Source organism: Scyliorhinus canicula, chromosome 11 (assembly GCF_902713615.1).
Source record: "Scyliorhinus canicula chromosome 11, sScyCan1.1, whole genome shotgun sequence".
NCBI lineage: Eukaryota > Metazoa > Chordata > Chondrichthyes > Carcharhiniformes > Scyliorhinidae > Scyliorhinus > Scyliorhinus canicula.
In genome coordinates, this window is record NC_052156.1 from 38098742 (window position 1) to 38114090 (window position 15349).

A 15349-nucleotide genomic window follows, 5' to 3' on the forward strand; every position below is an offset into this window, starting at 1 on the left:
CTTTAACATGTGACAATACTGATTTACTCCTCCACGTCCATTTCAACCATTGACACAAGTGCCTAAGAATTGAATGGTTTAGTTACTCAGTCTTAGTAATTAATTAATTATGGTTACAGAATAAACAAAAATAATGGGCGTAATCTTACCACAATTTGGTAAAGTGTCAGACTCAGTCTGCAAACTGGCGTGTCATTCTCGAGTTTCACAGACCAGTGTTCACTTCAAATATTGAGCTTCTCTAAAGAAAAAGCTTAGTGGGCGTGGTTTACGCCATCACTCTGGCAGGGTGGGATCTGATAGAGCCGTCAACCGGCCCCAAATCAACACTGCATCGAAACGGCTTCTGGCCTCCACCATGGAGGTATGAAGGGCTCTTCCCTCCCTCTACCTCCCAACGTCGACAATCGTCGCCGGAATCCCCCCATTACTGACCACCACCCACCACAGTGGAAGTGGTGGTACTTTCCCCCCCCCCCCCCAACTCAGTGTCTGATCTCCCTCCCCCCCACAACACATAAATGAACTGCCCCCCCCACTAACCCCCCCCCCCCCACCGCCCTGTGGAGCTCCGACCAGGGCCTGTCTCTGTCACTGCGCCCGCCACTGGTTGCCACTGTCAAGATTGTGCCAGAGTGCCAGCAGCGCCGGCTCTAGGGTTGCTGGCGCCCCGGGCAAGCTGAACTTCGGCGCCCTTGGGGGGGGCGGGGCCGGGGGGGGGGCCGGGGGGGGGGGGGGGGGCGGGTGGGGGGGGCGGGTGGGGGGGGGGGGGGGGCCGGGGCCGGGGGGGGCGGACCCGAGGGGGGGGCGGGGCGGACCCGAGGGGGGGGGCCGACCCGGGGGGGGGCGGGGCCAAGGGGGGGGGGCCGAGGAGGGGCGGACCCGAGGGGGGGGCGGGGGGGCGGACCCGAGGGGGGGGCGGACCCGAGGGGGGGGCGGACACGCGGGGGGCGGGCGGACGCGGGGGGCGGGCGGACCCGAGGGGGGGGCGGGGCCGAGGAGGGGCGGACCCGAGGGCGGGGCGGGGGGGCGGACCCGAGGGCGGGGCGGGGGGGGCGGACCCGAGGGCGGGGCGGGGGGGCGGACCCGAGGGCGGGGCGGGGGGGCGGACCCGAGGGCGGGGGGGGGGACCGAGCGGGGGGGGCGGACCGAGCCGGGGGGGCCGCCCTGGGGGCGGGCGGCCACCATGCATGCGCTGGTTGGCACCGGCCCAACTGCGCATGCGCGGGACCCGAGTCTCTGGCGCCCCCGAGCACGTGGTGCCCCGGGCGACAGCCCGAGTTGCCGGTGCCTTGAGCCGGCCCTGAGTGCCAGGGAATGTACCTCTGCGTCCCTCAAGGGATCCGCTTGACTGAATGTCGTTTGGCCAAACCTGTTGTCACGTTGGTGAGGTATGGATATTTATTGAGGGGGGTCATGTGGCGGGGGTCCCGTTGATGATGTTCAAATACATTAAAATTGATTTAAATGAGGTTCACGCTCTTTGTGGAGGTCAATCTCATTACATTGTCAGCGAGGGTTGGGGAAAATCAGGTATCCCGAACTCTCTGGATTTTCCCCCCGTGTCGCCGATCCCACGCACAGCTACTGCAGGCTCAAAATCACCCCCAGTGTAAGTTGTCTTGCTAACAAAAGCACCTATAACATTTCTAGGATTATGGTGGCCAGCCTATGGGGAAGATGAAAGATGCCCATGATCAGGTCATTCATCTACCTTCCTTTCAGCTTCCGTGGCCCAAAGAATCCAAAGTAATATATTTGCTTCCAAAATTAACTTGTGCATATTGGGAGTATTATAGTGAGAAACAAATAACAAGAATCCACATGTGACATTCGAGGTGTTTTGTGTCAGTACGTAATCGGAAGGTGCAACATTCTGGACTATTTTTCACAAAATATGGTAGATGTAGTAATCGAGAATTATATCCACAGAAGTGTAACAAAATGATAGATTTGGATTTGTATCATAACTGGTACACAATTTGACATTTTCTGATATTATTTGAGCCACTGTTCAATATTAGTGTACTTCTTCATTCTTTTGACATGAAGTAAAGTTTAAGATATTAATACAAATGTATTCTAGGAGCAGTGAGAATAGAAGCACATGCAACATCAGAACAGTAAAACCTGTAGTCAAATTGAAGCACATCTAGGTTGAGATTTTACATTTGCAAATTGGGACTGCTGCCATTCTGCGCATGTGTGAAAGTTGGCATATGGCATTGGGTCCCCAACCCAGTGTCAACACTCCGGTTTCCCATATTATGGGAGGCGGTCGGATGTCAAAATCAGCCGCCTGCACCATTTTAAAAAAAGATCTTTGACAGGCAATTGATCTTGTTAAAAATTCAATTGATTGAAATGTTGCGTCACCGGCAGCATAACACAGCTGGTATGGGCAGGCATAATGGGCAGTATTCTCTAATAATGGGGCTATGTTCCCACGCCAGCGTGAAAACCAGCGCCAACCACTCCGGCATCAATGGTTCCCGAAAGTGAGGCATTCTCCCCTTCCTCGGAGGCTAGGTTGGAGCCGGAGTGGTCCCGGCAGCTTCAGCCGGTGCAGAACGGCCCGTGTGAGTTCACGCATGCGCGGAATGGCCGGCGTATTTCCACGCATGCACGCTACGGCCATCTTTCTTCTGCACATAGCAGGGGTTCCCTTCTGGGGGCAATATGGCGGAGCCCTACAAGGACCCGGCATGGGGTAAAATAGGCCCCTACGGAACCAGCCTGCCCGCTGATCAGTAGGCCCTAGATCACCGTGCCCCCACCCGGAGTCGTATCCCCCCGCCACCCCCCCCCCCCCCTTCCAGGACGGCCCCCGCATACTCACCTTCCAGATCCTGCTGTGTGGGACCTGAGTAACCCACGCCAGTGGGACTCGGCCAAACTCGTCGGCCCTTCGGGACCCGGAGAATCGCCGGGGGGTCGCTGTCAACGGCCGCCGACCGGCGCGGCGGGAATCCCGCGGACGCCCGAGAATCGGCACCGAAGAATGGGGAAGCCGGTGGCGGGGCGTGATACTCGCATCTCCCCCCCCTCTAGGATTCTCCAATCCCGGCCATTGAGTCTGCCTTTCCACCATCTGGGGTAAAGTGATTTCATGGTTCTGTCGTAATTCACTGACTAACCACTAGGAGTCTCATTTGAACATTAGAGTCAGGTGACCTCAGACTAACTAGGGAGATGCATGTTCATACTGTTATTCATCTATTGTTTTGTATATATTTGCCCCACAGTTAATGTTAATATATCATTTAGCTGCAAGTGTTCTTGTGATATGAATCAGGCCATCTGACAAAAACATAACATGATGATATCCTTTTTGTGCCTCTCTGCCTGGCCCCAAAAAATAACTCCCTGCTTCTCACACCGCTTGATCCCTCCCACCCACTCCTCACCACCACCGCCCCCCTGCCGCAGGTTGACCGTGCCTCCCACCTTGAATCCATTGTCCTCTTCATCATGAGCACCCACTACTGAGTTCTGGTGCTGTTGCTCCTACTAGAGCTGAAGGGCAGTCAGATTGGTTGGCACCCCTCCAGGCCAGGACTTCCTCCCACTGAGGAGTGGAGATCCCATTTTCTGCTTGTGTAGGCTGCTGGCAGCATGTTGTCACTGCAGGGGCAGTCTTTCTTTAATTCAGTTAGTTTGTGACTGATGTTTGTCATGAAGGGAGGCAGGGCCAGCAATATGCCCCACTGTCCCAACAACTGACAAATACAGGCTATGTGTTTCATTTGTGATTAACAGATCTGGCGATGTTCCAATCTGAATGAATAACAGAGAGACGCACAAATCTGCTATTTGCAACCAATTTGGAGTGACAATCACTCTGAAAATAAATGCCAGTTTATTAAAGGATTTGCAATCGATATCACACTTGCTGATCATAAATGTCAAATCCTAGCGTGTGCTATGCTGTCCGACTGATACTGACAGCTCTGAAGCACTGACTAAAGGTTGTCAAATTTCACAGGCTGGGAAAAGTTGCATGTGCATCAGAAAAGCAGCTCCAAAGTTCTCCCAGTGAACAGTTACAGTTAAAGCAGGGTTAGTATAGGTTGCCATCGCTGATATAGCCTTCAGGGAAAGAACAAAACAGAGTTATTAAAAGCATATGAATCGTGCACAGAAGATGGAACGAGAAAATCAGGGGATCATGGGGATCGTGATGTGAGAGTCCATATCAATATGTGCTATAATGCAGAATCTTCCAAGTAATGATATCTCCATTGGATTTCCATGCCGTATCCATAAAACAACTGATACAAACCTCTGAATGTGCAGTTCAGGAAATTATTTCCAGAATAGGACGTTGGCCCTTTACAGTGGGTTATGCACACCACACATTGCTCTGCAGTGCAAACCACGTTTTAGCCTTTGTGTATTCAACTTCATCATTTTCAAGAAGGAATGAGTGAGTTAGAAAGATTTTTGGTCTCTCAGGGAATCAAGGGATATGGGGAGCGCGTATAAAAATGGAATTGAGACGGAAGATAAGACATGATCATATTGCTTGGTGGAGCAGGCCTAAGGGGCTGTATTTTCTACTCCTATTTCTTAAATTCTTTTCATTATTATTGTCTTTTAATTAAGGTACTTTTGCCTTTCTCAGGAAATAGTAGGATAGGGTGTTGAGGTTTAGGGGCCATGTGGTGGTAGTGATGTGATGGGTGGGGGATTTGCAAAGATTGGGGAGAGAGCGGTGCAGCGGTGGGGGGGGGGGGGGAAGAAGCTTTTAATCATGATGTCCTGCTTGTGATGTATGTGGTGCAAGTTTGATGGACAAGCTGGTCTTTACCTGCTTTTCAATTTTGTATGTTGGCATAATGGAAAAATTATTTATATAACCCACATTGGTCGGGATGCGCTGCACTAGTTTTGGTGACCTATCATCTAAAATGTGAAATTCCAATGCACATTATAAATTTCCCTCTTGTACCACCCCATGTGTCTTTGTTAAAGTGTTTGATAGAAGAGATTTCTGAACTCAATGTATAGTTCCATCGCAAAGGGAGAAAGTACTGTTACACTTTTGTGCCATTTAGTTTAATTCGCTCTCTGCTCTCAAATGTTGACTTTACAAATTGTGATTTTCCTTAATTCAGTAGATTTTTATAGAAGATGGATGTACTGAATAAAACCACTATCAGAAATTTGTACATTTTTTGAAAGCAGTCTTATAACTTTGAACTATGATGGTGGTGAAATGATGTCACCAGTATGATGAAGGCATTTTTCATTAATGAACTATAACAGTAAATGGGGGAACAACATAGATTTAAGACCTTTCACACTTGTTTTCATTATTAGCATTTATTTTGTTACGCCCAGGTGAGAAGGAGTGAGCTTGCTCTGCTTATGTTAATCCCTCTCGTAACAAACATTTAAAAAATTCCTTTCCCTGAAAATGCCTTTTCCAAGCCCAATGTATTTATTTGTTAATAAGGAGCCAATCAAACTAGCTTTTTTTGAGTCAAAAAAACAGTAAATTCATTCAAAAATAATAAAAACTCGACAGCACACTTACACACATCAAGTTAGAGTTCAATACAAAATGAAAAGAATAATTGATTACATCCTTTAATTTTCTTTGAGGTGTAGATGTTGAATGTTGCTGCCGTTTGAAGTTACTTGATGTCTTGTAGAATTCTGGAGCTGACTTGGTTTCGGTCTGTAGTTTGTTGAAGACACTCTTTTAGCTTCAGGGAGTGAGAGAGAGAGCGAGCTTCAGGGAGAGAGAGTGAGAGAGATCCACACGGATCTAAAACTGGAGGCGGGGAAAGAGAGGAGGTAGGTCCTCTTCCCAGAGGCTATCTCAACATGCAACAAGGGTCTCTGTCAGTGTCATCTCCCTCCGTCTCCAATTCCTCCACTTCTGCATCTTGCTCCTGCTCCTTCCCAGATGTGCTTTTCCTTTCAGAACCTCTCTGGAGGGCCACATTATGGAGAGTGCAGGAGGACACCGCAATGACCAAGATCATTGTAGGAAGGTATTAGAGAGCAGCACCTAACTGTTCTATGTGCCAGAATCACATCTTCAGAAGTCAGATGGCCTGCTAAATGATCGTGTTGCCTCAGTGCCTCTGTCTGGGGCTCCCGAAGAAGAGTCAGTAGCCATCTCATCAAGAGATTTCCCTTGTCCCCCTAGAAGGATCCATCCACGCATTTTGGGGTTTAGAGTGAAGAGCTGCATAGAGGATGAAGGAATTCATGCCAGCTGCCAGGAAAGCAAGTGCACACATGGAGGAAGCTCCTGATGTATTCACAAAGCAATTTGACATCATTTAGCAAGTGGAAGCTCTTCTTATTAATGGATTTCAATGGCTAGTCACTGGATGCTTTGACCAGCAATGTTGCACTGGAGGGAGTCCTTCATGGAGATGAAACCCAATCCCCTCTGTCTCTGTGAGCCTGTGTCTATCAATAAATGAATATGCTGTCCAGCACTGACAAAGAAGGCATCAGTGCCCAGTGAGAGGCAGTGTGCAGCCATCTTTGAGAAGCCACTAAGGTCTGCATCTGATTATTTGAAGGAATTAGAAACTCTTAATGAGCCTTGTGATGGTCTTAATTGGCCTCAGTTGGGAGGGGAGGTAGATTCCTACCTTGCCCTCTTCATGCCCTGATGATTATTACCAGAGCCAGGAATGGTGCCATGAAACTGACACATTGTCTGATGCCAGTATTTTCAGAGACCTCTGCCTCTGTTCCCACCTTCAGAGTTCCCTGAAAATTCAGCCCTTGATTTTTACGCTTAAAATATGGCGTTCAGCCCATTATGCCTCTGTCCAATTGCCTTTTATAGTTCCCCTGGAACCTGATTCCGTCATCCTTTTGCGTAGTGAGTTCCAGATTCTAACAACCCTCTGTGTGAAATGCTTTCTCTTAATTTCCCCTCCACTTCCATTACAAATCACTTTAAACCTATGACCGTTGGTTATTGACTCACTTGCCAGAGAAGACAGCTTCTCCCTACTTGGTTAAAGCCTCTCATTAATTTTGAATCTATTAGGTGTCCCCTTAACTGTCTCAGCTCTGAGGAAGAAAACCCCAGCGTCTCGCCATGTAACTGAGGTTTCTGCCTGGTGAACTTCCTCTGCACCATCTCCAGGGCCTTGTCATAAACTGCGGTCCTCAGCATTGTTCACGCTACTCCAGCAGAGGCCTAACCAGAGATGTCCAAAGACCTAGCAAGAACTTATTTTTTGTTGTATTCAATGCTTTGCTTTACACAAGCTAGGTATTCTTTCCACTTTCTTAACTGCCTTACTAAGTTGTCCTACTACTTTCAAAGGTTTATGAATCTGCAGCCCCAGGTCCTTTTACTCTTGCACCATTGTTACAAACCCGCTGATGTCACCTGCGAGAGAGTCACAGAACCCATAAGGAGAACTTGAAACGCTGGTTCTTAGCGGTGTATTTCTGTTTGGAATGATATGAGAAGCCATGTACAACCCAGTTTGGAATCAGACCAGTCATTGTAGAAACAATTAATAAAGATTACTTAATAAAATAAAAGAAAAAAAAACACAAGAGACTAAAATACACTATGACACGTGTATGTGAATCACTAAAAACTGAAGTTACCTCTTGTTCCCAAAATATGCCTGTGTTCCCTGAACTTACTGAGACAGCTCTTTCCCAAGTAAAATCCTATTGTAGCACCTCTATAGGTCAAGTCCTGTCTCCAGCCACTGCCCTACCGCAGTGTTCCAGTAGAAAATGTCATTTCCCGGCATCGGACTTGGTGCCTTGGGCAAATGATGATCCGCCGGAGCCTCTCTTGTTTCACCTCCTCCTCGTCTATGGCCAGTGGAGGATCCTTTGGACTTTGCAGGGGGGTGCCGGAGGAGTCATAACCTGTATCCACATTATACTTACTGGATTTTGGATTTGTTTATTGTCACGTGTACCGAGGTACAGTGAAAAGTATTGTTCTGCGTGCAGCTCAGACAGATCATTCTGTCCATGACAAGAAAATACACGTAAAATACACAATGTAAATACATAGACACAGGCATCGGGTGAAGCATACAGGAGTGTAGTACTGCTCAGCAGAGAAGATGTGTGAAGAGATCAGATCAGTCCATAAGAGGGTTGTTTACTGCATCGGGAATCTCGTATTCCCAGCATCCTTGAGGGAATATGCGCTCGTCCGCTCAGGGGGCAGGGCGACTGGCGTACCTCCAGTATAAAGCCTGCTGGTCAGGGGTCAGCTCGCACTCACTCAGTTGGGTTGCTTTGACTGCTATGTTACCAAGGCTTTGGAATAAATCGTTATTGATTCTCTCAACTCGGTGTGCACTCCCCCTTCTTGCAGTTACAAAATAACTTGCCAGAAGCCTCTAGACCCTTGAAGGGGGAGGAGCTGTGTCTCTCCCTCTCTCTGCTGCCGGTTGCCTGCTGTCTCTGTCAATCAGCAATAAAGATCATTACAAGCTGAAGGAAAAGAAAGTGCCCAACTCAAAGCCTAACACTGAGAAAGAAACTAACTGGAAGACATCCATCTGGATCAAAGATCCTTCTCTTTCTATTTTAATATTATTTCTCTTTCCTTTCCATCACCCTTTCCCTTCTGTGCTGCGTGTCTGTGTGTGTGTGTGTATAGATGGTGGGGCGAGTTAGAAAGTCGGGGGATTGGGAGTCAGAGGGAGGATAGCCACTTGGACATTTATGCAGATTTAATTTTAATTACTGTGAATAATAAAAGATATATTATGTTTAAATTTTAAAAACCTGGTGACTCATCAAGTTAACTCAACCAAAGCCACACATATTAATATAAAATCTAATTTCAACTGTGTTGTGACTGAAACGAACAAGAAAATGCTGGAAAATCTCAGCAGGTCTGGCAGCATCTGTAGGGAGAGAAAAGAGCTAACGTTTCGAGTCCGATGACTGTTTGTCAAAGCTGGTTGCCTGTGTTGTGACTGAGTCAAGTGAAGCTGGAATTGACCATGCGCTAACTCGGGGTGTCGTCTCATGTCTCAATGATTCCTCTCGGAAAGAGTGAAGTTTTTCAGACTGAAGCCTGGTAACACTCACTTCCTAAGTTCACAAAAGAATAGATGGGACACTAAAGAATTCCTAATGTCCATGAAACAGTATTCCAACACGTGCCAGTGCAAAACTCTCCTGCAGTACTTAACTAAAGTCCCAGGATCATAGATCATAGATCATAAATCATAGAATTTACAGTGCAGAAGGAGGCCATTCAGCCCATCGAGTCTGCACCGGCTCTTTGAAAGAGCACCCTACCCAAAGTTAACACCTCCACCCTATCCCCATAACCCAGTAACCCCACCCAACACTAAGGGAAATTCTGGACACTAAGGGCAATTTATCATGTCCAATCCACCTAACTTGCACATCTTTGGACTGTGGGAGGAAACCAGAGCACCCGGAGGAAACCCACGCACACACGGGGAGGATGTGCAGACTCCGCACAGACAGTGACCCAAGCCGGAATCGAACCTGGGACCTGGAGCTGTGAAGCGATTGTGCTAACCACAATGCTACCGTGCTGCCCAGATGCATTCAATCAAATGAGAACAGTCTTGTGATATTGATGATAAATCATTGGCAGTACCTGGAAACTTATATGTTCTCAGTGACTGTCAGTCTTAAGTTATGGCAGAAGAACTGCCGGATTTCTATCAAACAAAGAAAACTGAGGCACAGTCGTTGACTGGGGAGGTCTTACGCTGCAGTGCAGTTCAGAAAAATGACCCTACCTGGTCAGCTAATACGCGAACATGGAAGAAAGATCCCATAAAACAAAGATAAAAGGAGAGATTAAGCAGTTTGGACATCAGGAAACAAATGATGTATTTCAGCAGTAAGAAGTAACAGAAGTGATAGTTAAAAGGGAAGAAAAGGATAACAACAAATAATGAAAAGACTCCGAAACTGTGGAGCAGGGCAGAAAGTGGCGAGCAGCGGGACATGCTGGGTGCCATATTGCGGCTGTTGGCCACCACCAGGGCTGCTGTCCAATTAAAGATGGCAGCTTCCTGGAATGACAGGAATCTTGCCCAGACTGCTTTAAGGAACGTCTTAAAGGAGACATTGGAAGTTTTGGGAATTAAGTTTTCATACTGCCCAATAATAAAAGATCATCAATTACTGAAAAGCTTTAAGGCTGAGAATGCACAAGCGATTGCAAAAAGGATGTGTTCCAGGCCTAATTCCAGCAATCTCTATTGCAGCAAAGTATCCCTTTAAATACTGCTCGAAATTTATACTGCCCACGGTTTGTGGGTGGGTTCAAGATTGGCAGTGGGAATGTGTGCCGAAATGAAAATAACACTGAGGTTTCAATGGTATAATTTCATCATGAATTATATATAATGATAAAAATAGAGATTTTAACCTGTTTCTCTGAGTGTTCTGGCAAGCCACTAAATCAAGATCCTTCCTGGTAATCAGGTGGGCAGACATAAGTTAATGGAGTGATAACTAATATATTCAGGCAAAGCCATACCACACTCTGTCCTAATGTTACCAGATAAATATTAACAACATGAGAAGAGACTGAATGTTATCTATATGTCAGGTGTCCCCTAATTGCAAGGCATTATAAATGATTTGCATGCAGCCAGCCAGGCTCAAGGAGCTATGTGGCCCACTCCTGCTCCAATTTTTAATGTTCCTGTGTTTTGCCCTGGTCTATGAAGCTTCCTGAAGTTTGCTCTACCCTGGAATCATTGTGTAGGTTGAGGGGCACATGGAAATCAGAGGGATTCACTATATCATACACTTTCTATGTCCTATGTTCCAGACATAGGAACAGTTTCTTCCCCACAGCTACAAGACTCCTCAACGACTCTCCCTCAGACTGATCTGTTCCCTGTAAGAACACAATTCACAACACCCTATGCTGCTCATGCTCATCTATTTGCTTTGTTTGGCCCCTTGTTCCGCGCTGTAACCAATCACTGTTTGTTGATGTACCATTTGTCAAAGTACACTGTCGATTATTCTTCTGTGTCTACTATGTACGTACTGTGTACGTTCCCTTGGCCGCAGAAAAATACTTTTCACTGTACTTTGGGACATGTGACATAAATCAAAATGCTGAATGCCTGCATCTGATTTGTATGAGTGCCGAGCCACTGCTGCATTTGGCAGGGACTTTCTTTCTGTGGGTTAGTGGATGCGTGAATTTGAGCTCATTTCAGTATTAAAATGCTTTGCAAACTAATCCATTTCTTTCGTTCTCTGTTTCCATACTGCCTCACCACTAAGGCATTGAAAGTCAAAGCATGTTGCAGCCTCATGGACAAGTTGCTGCTATCTTAAATGATTGGGAACAAGCTCCTCCCAATCATAAATGTCAATGCTGCCATGCTCCAAACAGAGATTCGAGATTGTCTTTTGAAGCATTTTCTTTGTCTTCTCTGGAACACCCGCCATTTCAGAGTTGAGAAAGCAGGACATGGAGGAGATGCTCTTCGGCCATCCGGACTTCCAGTTCATCCAAGTTGATTTTGCAGGAGTTGTGCCTGAATGCTTATGAAGCTTGCTTCAAGAGGAATACTATTGTTCGATGGCCTTCCCATTAAATCCGGAGGATGTAGTGTTGGCATTGCTGATGGGATTTCTCTTCTGCTCCTATGTGTCACTGATACATAGTCCGTGTCTCACTGCTGTACAGGAGTGTGGTGATGACAGCTGTCTTGTACAGCATGAGGAGTTTCCTCCTGAAACTCACCTTGGCGATAGTGAGTCTTTCCTTGCTGCTGGCTGAATTTCCAGCCCCAGTGATCTTTTGCAGCAATTAAAATACCCTGGACCTGAAATCTGCACCTGCAAATATGTTTGGCACTCACCCTGAAACAGCTCATTTGAATCATGCGGGGAGCGACAATTAACTCTGTGGTGTTGGCCTGAGTACGATGATGAATAATATTCTATTACTTAAATTGTGCTTTGAGCTTTGGAAATTGTTCTTCATGCATGCCAAACGTATGGGTGGCAGGAAAAATATTCTTTTCTCTATTGTATCTCGAAAAATCAGTGTTTTGAAAGGAAAATTCCAAATTTCTTGTATCAGGATCGCTGTCTATTCATTCCAATTTTCCGGTTTATTTTGCCTTTGGGCATATTTCACCAATAGCTGATCATCATTGAGTTTACTATCTCATAAATATTTTTAAAACAGACCATACGCATTTTCGGGCTGCTGACGGAAGCAATTTTGTTCTTGGTAAAATAAACTTGTTTTTGATTGTGTTAACTGCTCCTTATAAAATTCCCACTCACACAGCTCTTGGTTGATGACCTGGAACACTGACATTCACAGGGCAGGCAGTGCAATTAATCTGACTGGACTTCTCCAGATGTTTCATAATTTTGTGCATTTCTCAAAGGGCCATGGAACATTCCCCCATAACTTGCACGATAGGTGATTGTGTTGTCAGCAATGTGAATAAATCTCAGCTTGAGTACACCCAGTAACCTTAGCAGCTCAACGTAATATGTTTGGTTTCGGGGGTATCAAAGTGTGATGGCAGGTTTCCCAGTGGAAGCTATAATGATGGATGGTAGCCTGCTGAAAGTAAATGACAGTGCTTTGTAATGAAAAATACTAATTTTCTGTATCAGCATTCATATTTACACATTAAGGTAATCCAAATTTGTTTTGCCTTTGGGCAAATCACAGTAATAGATGGTAATAATTGAGTTTCCTATCTTATAAACATTTAAAATACATCCCATCCTCACTTTCAGGCTCTGAGCTATAGCAATATTTCTGAAATAAGGAGATTAGAATTTATGCAGTATTAAATGCTGCAATTACGGGCACACAGTATGGCGCATTTATGCTAACACAAAAAAACTTGGTTCCCAAACATTGACTTATAATAGATTAGAAATGTAGAGTGTACATTAATTATAATACAAAAACAGCATATGGTAACACGAGTGCAGAGGCTTAAAGTGAAGACAGCTGGAAACGTTGCTTGGCAGAAGTACTTGTCCCTCAAATAAAACACATGTGGCCCCTCCCAACTTCTGATCATTTCCCTTTGAGTCAGGCTGGATAGGGGCAGCTTCACTTTCAGCAATTATGTTCTGGTCATGAAACTGAAATGCTTAACACAATATAATTTTTGTAACACTATTTACTGTTAGGTTCCTACAATTGTGTTCCAAAGTCCCCACTTTCCTTTTAAAAATCCCCTTCCATCATATAATTTCCTCGATGGAAGCTTGCCACAGATGGCTAGCAGTTTGCTTTTTAACTGGGAACCACGGCCGGGATTCTCTGAGCCTCTGCATCGAAATGGCGCTCGATCCGATCGGGTCTGACACCAGGAAGCAATTCTCCGGCAACTGGAGAATCGACGCCAGTCGTGTGCGTACTGTCGACGCGGCGCCGGTCATGGGCCGTTGAAAGAGGCCCCCGCGGTGATTTTCTGCAGTCGATCAGCTGAGTTCCTGCCGGCGTGAGTTCACGCATTGTTCCACCTGGCGGAAGCTCGGCAGCGCAGCTGCGGTGGCTGTTCTGGTGGGGGGCGGGGGTGGATCAGTCTCCAGGGGGTGCCTCCATGACGGCCAGGCCCATGATCAGGGGATACTGATCGGCAGGCACTTGCAATCTGGGGGGGGGGCTACCTTCTTCCGCGCCGGCCTGCTGTGTGGCTCTGCCATGTTGCACAGCGCTGGCGTGGAAGCGCATGCAGTGCAGGGCCGCGTATGGCAGCTGGAGCAGCGCGGAGCACTCCGGCGACATGCTGGCCCCCTGTGGGACACGGAATCGCTGGGCCGAAAGGCCCATTGACGCCAGCATGAAATACTCCGGTATTTATGCCGGCGTCAACACTTAGTCACGTTTTTGGAGAATCCTGGGCAATGTTTCCCCACCCTCACTATTGATGCCCATTCTCCTCCCCACATAATGTTTTCTGAAGGAATCTGCAAGCATTCACTATACAGCCCCTTGGCATCATTGTCAATGGGAATTCGTTCAGGAGTGAGGTATCTTTCCTCACAGTTTCAGAATAAGCCTCCATGTTATAGTGTAGAGTTTTTTTATTACTTAAATGGTATCGCGAGCAGAACGAGTATTTACTTATGGCTCTTCAATACAAAAACTTGAACATGATAGGTTGAGAAATTATAGCTGTTTAAAAACTTATTGTGCATTTTCTTTCTCCCACAGCATTTCAGAGAGCACCTTGATACCCTGAATGCAAAAGGAATCGGAATGCTAGGCTTTGCTTTGACTGAAGCTTTCACCCTTCTGAAGCAGGTAGTGGCTTTCGCATGAGTTCTATTTTCAACCTCCTTGTGAATATGTGTGCTCATCTTCAAATGGGTTAAGAAATAAACAATATATATGACTCCCAAAAATTGGATAAAATTACTTTGAAAATATGCGGAAGGATATGCTTAATCCTTTAAAAGCGACATCCTTTTAAAAATATTTGGATTTGTTTTTTCTACTATTCATAGCTTTTTCTAATATTCATATATATGGGGGGTCCCGGCGCCGAGGAGTGACGTGAACCACTCCGGCATCGGGCCACCCCAAACGTGTGGAATCCTCCACACCTTCAGGGGCTAGGCCCGCCCTGGAGTGGTTTGCACCCCGCCGGCCGGTGGGGAAGGGGCTTGGTGCCACGCCAACCGGGCGTGTGCTGGCATCATCCCAGCGCATGCGCGGGAGGGTTCGTCTCCGCGGCGGGCACAGGATCAGTGGGCCCTGATCGCGGGGCAGGCCACCATGGGGGCACCCCCCAGAGCCAGATCCCCCCCACCCCCGCCTGAGAACCCCGGAGGCCGCCAGTAAGGACCTACTCTAATTTACGCCGACAGGAAAAAAAAAACGGGCGACCACTCGGCCCATCACGGGCCGGAGAATCGCCGAGGGGGGGGCGCTGCCTGAACCCGACCAATGCGAACGGGAGTGGAAATTCCCAGCCATTGTCTTTAATTATTCTACTTTTAAACTCTATTTCAGTCCTTTTCATTAGGTTCATAAGTCCATACAATATTTATCTGGCATATGAACGGCATAAAGCTACTAAATATTACAACCCAATTTGAACATAAATCTGTCAACAGTGAATCAAAGTTATACGGCAATCTCCTGCTCTCTTTTGAAAGGACGGATGCAGGGGTGAAATATGACATACACATTGTAAAGTCTGTATACCCAAGCAGTTAATGTACAATCAATAAGCTGGATTACTGGCCGGAATCTCCTGGATTCTCATCAACCTACACATCCCTATTTTGATTCCCAACTTTCATCTGTTTACACAGCTAATTATTCCCTAAACAGGTTTCTAATCTGTTGTCAGAGGCTCATAACCTGAGGGGCACCACT

The 15349-nt window shown here is 46.8% G+C and overlaps 1 protein-coding gene across 5 annotated transcripts in view; it reads left to right on the plus strand.

Moving 5' to 3' along the window:
• Positions 1 to 15349, plus strand: part of cacna2d3a (calcium channel, voltage-dependent, alpha 2/delta subunit 3a) — a 1093156-nt gene that overhangs the window by 539612 nt on the left and 538195 nt on the right. For all 5 annotated transcript variants that reach the window (XM_038812776.1, XM_038812778.1, XM_038812775.1 and 2 more), the window contains one exon: positions 14180 to 14269. In XM_038812776.1, the coding sequence (XP_038668704.1) occupies positions 14180 to 14269 (90 nt within the window). The remainder of the gene's footprint in view (positions 1 to 14179; positions 14270 to 15349) is intronic.